The 4,391-nt window shown below is 58.7% G+C and overlaps 1 protein-coding gene across 2 annotated transcripts in view; it reads left to right on the top strand.

The window, feature by feature from the left end:
- RASA4B (RAS p21 protein activator 4B) overlaps positions 1–3,905 on the top strand; it is a 35,266-nt gene extending 31,361 nt beyond the window's left edge. For both annotated transcript variants that reach the window (XM_017533500.2, XM_037740273.1), the window contains 3 exons: positions 1,923–2,043; positions 3,176–3,240; positions 3,351–3,905. In XM_017533500.2, the coding sequence (XP_017388989.1) occupies positions 1,923–2,043; positions 3,176–3,240; positions 3,351–3,472 (308 nt within the window). In that variant the 3' untranslated portion in view covers positions 3,473–3,905. The remainder of the gene's footprint in view (positions 1–1,922; positions 2,044–3,175; positions 3,241–3,350) is intronic.
- Positions 3,906–4,391: the final 486 nt, after the last annotated feature.

Genomic DNA, 4,391 nt, shown 5'->3' on the forward strand with positions numbered 1-4,391 from the left:
AGTTTCACCACATTGCCTAGGCTGGTCTCGAACTCTTGGCCTCAAAGGATCCACCTGCCTTGGCCTCCCAAAGTGCTGGGATTCCAGGCATGCACCACCATGCCCAGCCTAGAATCCCACTTCTAACATAGTTTAACCCAGCACTTCCCAATCCCATTTGACAGGGAACCCTAGGGTTTGAATTTTAATTAACTCAAATAGGTTCACGTGGCCCTTCTCTTGGCCAAGGAGCTTCTTACAGAACCGGTGTTCTAGGGAACACAGTTGAGGAACCCCCTGCTAAAGACAGCCAAAGAGAGCCCCTGGGTTTGCACACCCCATGCTGGCGGCCTGAATCCGGAGCTGTGGTTGGGAGGGGACCGTGTGCCTTGGGCACTGGAGGGATGGCAGAGAGGAGCTTCTAGAAGGCCTCAAAACTGTGCAGTACTCTCGATTCCAGCACCTGTGGCTCTTGAGCACTTGAAATGTGGCTTGAGGGGCTGAGGGGGTTTTCTGTTTAATTTTTTAAAAATAAGGTCTTGCTCTATTGCCCAGGCTGGAGTGCAGTGGCACAATCATAGCTCACTGCAGCCTCCAACTCTTGGGCTTAGGCAATCCTCCTGCCTCGGCTTCTGAGTAGGCTGGGACTACAGGCCCACCCCTGGCTCATTTTTAAATTTCTTTTTTAGAGATAAGGTCTTGGCTGTGTTGTCCAGGCTGGTCTTGAATTCCCAGGCTTGGGCAATCCTCCTTCCTTGGCCTCTCAAAGTGCTGGGGCTGCAGGAGTGAGCTACCACACCTGACCTGAGTTTTACATTGTTAAAAATGTTGTTTTAATTTTAATCAACTCAAATGTTCTCATGTGGCTAGCGGCCACCCTGGAGAACAGCACAGTTCTACAACTTTTGAGACCTTCTTCTCATTATCCTCACTTTCTTTCCAGAGGAGACTGAGCACTTGGAGTCTCCTGGCCTTTCAGGCCAGGCCAAACCTCGGTCCCCAGAGCCTGGTGTGGCAGAGGCCATGGAAAACTGACCCACCCACTCTAGCCTGGCCCTGGATTTACAGTCAGGCAGTGCACAGGGATGGGTGACTCTTGTTTTGAGTTGGGTCTCTCACCCAGGCTGGAGTGCAGTGGCACAACCATAGCTCACTGCAGCCTTGACTTCCTGGGCTCAGGTGATGCTCCTGCCTCAGCCTTCTGCACAGTTGGGACTACAGGCGCATGCCACACACCTCTTTTTGTAGAGACAGGGCCTCACTGTGTTGCCCAGGATGGCCTTGAACTCCTGGCCTCAAGCTGTCTTCCTGCCTCAGCCTCCCAAAGTGCTGGGATTCCAGGTGTGAGCCACTGCGCCTGGCCTCTTGGTGACTCCTTCCAAGGGCGTTGCTGGCTGGCTGATATGACGCGAAGCCTCTGGCTGTAACCATCGTAGCGATACCCTCATTAATGGCGAAGTGGGGCCCACCGTGGCCCAGGAGACAGGGCCTGGTATTCCACTGCATGGAGGAGAAGCTGAGGCTTAGAGAAGACAGATGACTTTAAAGCCAGCAGGCTGCAGGAGCAGCTCACTCTAAGGCATGAACCCGCTACGGCCCACCTCACCATGATGTTAACATTTCAGCCTGTTCCCTTCCAGGCAGGCAGCTTTCTAGAAAGCTGCCTGGCTCCCCGAGTCACATCCTGATGACATCCATGCTCTGCAGTCACACATTCCATGGTGCAGGGGCTGACCTCAAAATGAGCTGCTGCCCCAGAAGGGTAGGGAACCAAGGTGGGGCCTGGACCAGACTGACCAGGCTGTGCTCCCAGCGCAGCCCTCACCAGGGACCCCTGAGTGCCTCTCTCCCCTCCAGAACTCCGTTTCCCCATCTGTGCAGCCAGGAAGTTGGGCATGGTAGTCAAGTGTCTGCTGGTAACTTTGCCCTCTCTGTGCCCCCAGGTCGGGGCTGCGATAAGACCCGGTCACGGGTGACCCTGCAGGAGTGGAATGACCCTCTTGACCATGACCTTGAGGCCCAGCTCATCTACCGGCACCTGCTGAGCGTGGAGGCCATGCTGTGGTGAGTCCCACCCAGGAAAGCCTGTGTAGCCCAGGCTGAATGTGGGGCTAGAGCTGGGATTCAGGCTTGGGGCTGCTCCGTGGTGGCTGGTGACCTCTATTCTAACTGGCCATGTCTGGGGAGGGCATCAGGAATACCTGCCTCCCTGCAGCATGAGGCCAGCTCAGGTTGGGACAGAGGCCCCAAGGGTCCGGGCCGTGCCTGGTGATGCCGTGGGCTGAACCCCCCTCACAACCTGCCCAGCCGTGCCACTGGGCCCTTGGAGCACAGGCTGTGTCCTCGGCCACTCCCTGAGTTCCTTGACCATCTCATTCATCCAGTGGTTCTCAGCCCTGGCACAAGCTTAGAAAAAACAGGATGCTTTTAATGGCCAGCTTTAAAAACAGGATGCTGAGGCCCTGTCACTCAGGGTCTCTGGAGATGCGGCGGTGCCGGGACACTTCAGGGTGACCCAGTGCCAGCTGGACCAGGAGCTCTTCCATCTCTCACGCCCCACACCATTGCGAGGAGGAAGGGCGTGGCCCTCCCCCTTCCTCATCAGCTCCTCCAGGGTTTATCTCTGCCCTCAAAACCCACAAAGGGGGAGCGTGGTGGCTCACGCCTGTCATCCCAGCACTTTGGGGGGCAGAGGCAGGCGGATTGCTTGAGGTCAGGAGTTTGAAACTGGCCAACATGGCGAAACCCCTTCTCTACTAAAAATACAAAAATTATCTGGGCATAGTGGAGGGCACCTGTAATCCCAGCTACTTGGGAGGCTGAGGCAGGAGAATTGCTTGAACCCAGGAAATGGAAGTTTCAGTGAGCCAAGATCATGCCACTGCACTCCAGCCTGGGCCACAGAGCAAGACTCTATCTCAAAAAAAAACAAACGAAAAAAAAATCAAAGGGCCTTCTGGTCAACCCAGTAGGGTGGGGAGGAGACAGTGGACGGGAGAAGGTGGCAGGCGCCCAGGGGCCGAGGCTGGGCCCGTGTTTCCTCTTCATAGACTGAAAGAGTCAGCCCCGCTGTCACCCCCAGAGCCACCTCTAGACCAGGAGGCCCACGCGGAGCCACCCAGCCTTCCCACAAGGGCAGCAGAAGCCTGGCAGGGCGGGTGGAGGCTGACGGTCCTCACTCTGGCCGCCCCCACAGGGAGAAGCACCGGGAGCTGAGCGGGGGTGCAGAGGCCAGCACTGTGCCTGCAAGCCCTGGCGAAGGTGGGTCCTGCGCACCTGGAACTGGCTCCCTGGTCCCAGCCCCTCCAGGGATGTATGGGTGGGGTCTCTGGACCCACTCCCAGGGCCCTCACGGCCACCTTTGTCCGCAGCCCCGGAGGACTCACTGGCCCGGCTGCTCCGGGTGCTTCGGGACCTCCGGGAGGCCCACAGCTCCAGCCCGGCCAGCTCCCCGACCTTGGAGCCCAACTGCCTCCTGGAGCTGCAGACGTGAGGCCCACCCTGCGCTCCCCTTGCTGAGTCCCTGGCCAAGCGCTCAAAGCCCCCCCAGGATGCTCTGCACCCCTCACCCTGGTCCTCCTCATTAGGGTGCAGGGCCCAGGTCTCTTCCAGGTGGGGGAGGGGGAAGAGTCAGGGATAAGGGGATCCCCAGAAGTGCAAAGCTGAGCAGGCCTGGCCTGAAGTGTCCCGGCTCCCTACAGCCTCTGCAGCCATCACTGCCTCTCCAAGGACCCTCCTCTCCTGCCTAGGGCAGACCCAGCCAGAACCACCACTAGGACAGGCCACAGCCAGGGGTCTGGGCTCCAGGGACCTAGAGAATGGGAGGGAATAGGAGGCCCAGGACACCCGGCTGCCGCCCCACCAGCTCCCCGTGGGTGGCACAGAGCTGTGCTATTGCCAACAGTAAACCTGCTGTTCCTGCCCAGGCTCTGTGCTCTTCTTTGGGGATCTCGGGAGAAAGTGGGCCCGGCGGGGGACCCCAGAGGCTGCTGGTGGGTGTGCCGAGGATGGGGCTGACAGCATGGGTTCTGGGCATCCCTGTTCTCCCCTCTTCCTTCTCCCCACTCATCTGGGGTCGGGGACTCCTTTCCCTTCCCAGTCGCTGTTCCCACCATGCCCCTGGGTCCCCTCTTCCATGCCCCACAGACCGCAGAGCCCAGTGTGTCCATCCAGCTGTTCTCTCCTCAAAGCAGTCCCCAAAAGTCCCTCCTCTAGGATGTCCCTGAGGACAGCACAGAGTAGGGCTCAGAGACCCCTTTTCTCTTCACACAGCACTTACCCTCTAGGGTGTGGCTGGCAGTGTTGGCCATGTGGGGGCTCCCATCCCCCCACCATTGTGTCACACGGGCTGCCAGGTTCAGCTCCCAGCTGCATCCACAGTGACCTGGATCAAGGTGGGGGGAAGGCCTTGA

The sequence above is a fragment of the Cebus imitator genome, unplaced genomic scaffold, assembly GCF_001604975.1.
Source record: "Cebus imitator isolate Cc_AM_T3 unplaced genomic scaffold, Cebus_imitator-1.0 Scaffold82, whole genome shotgun sequence".
NCBI lineage: Eukaryota > Metazoa > Chordata > Mammalia > Primates > Cebidae > Cebus > Cebus imitator.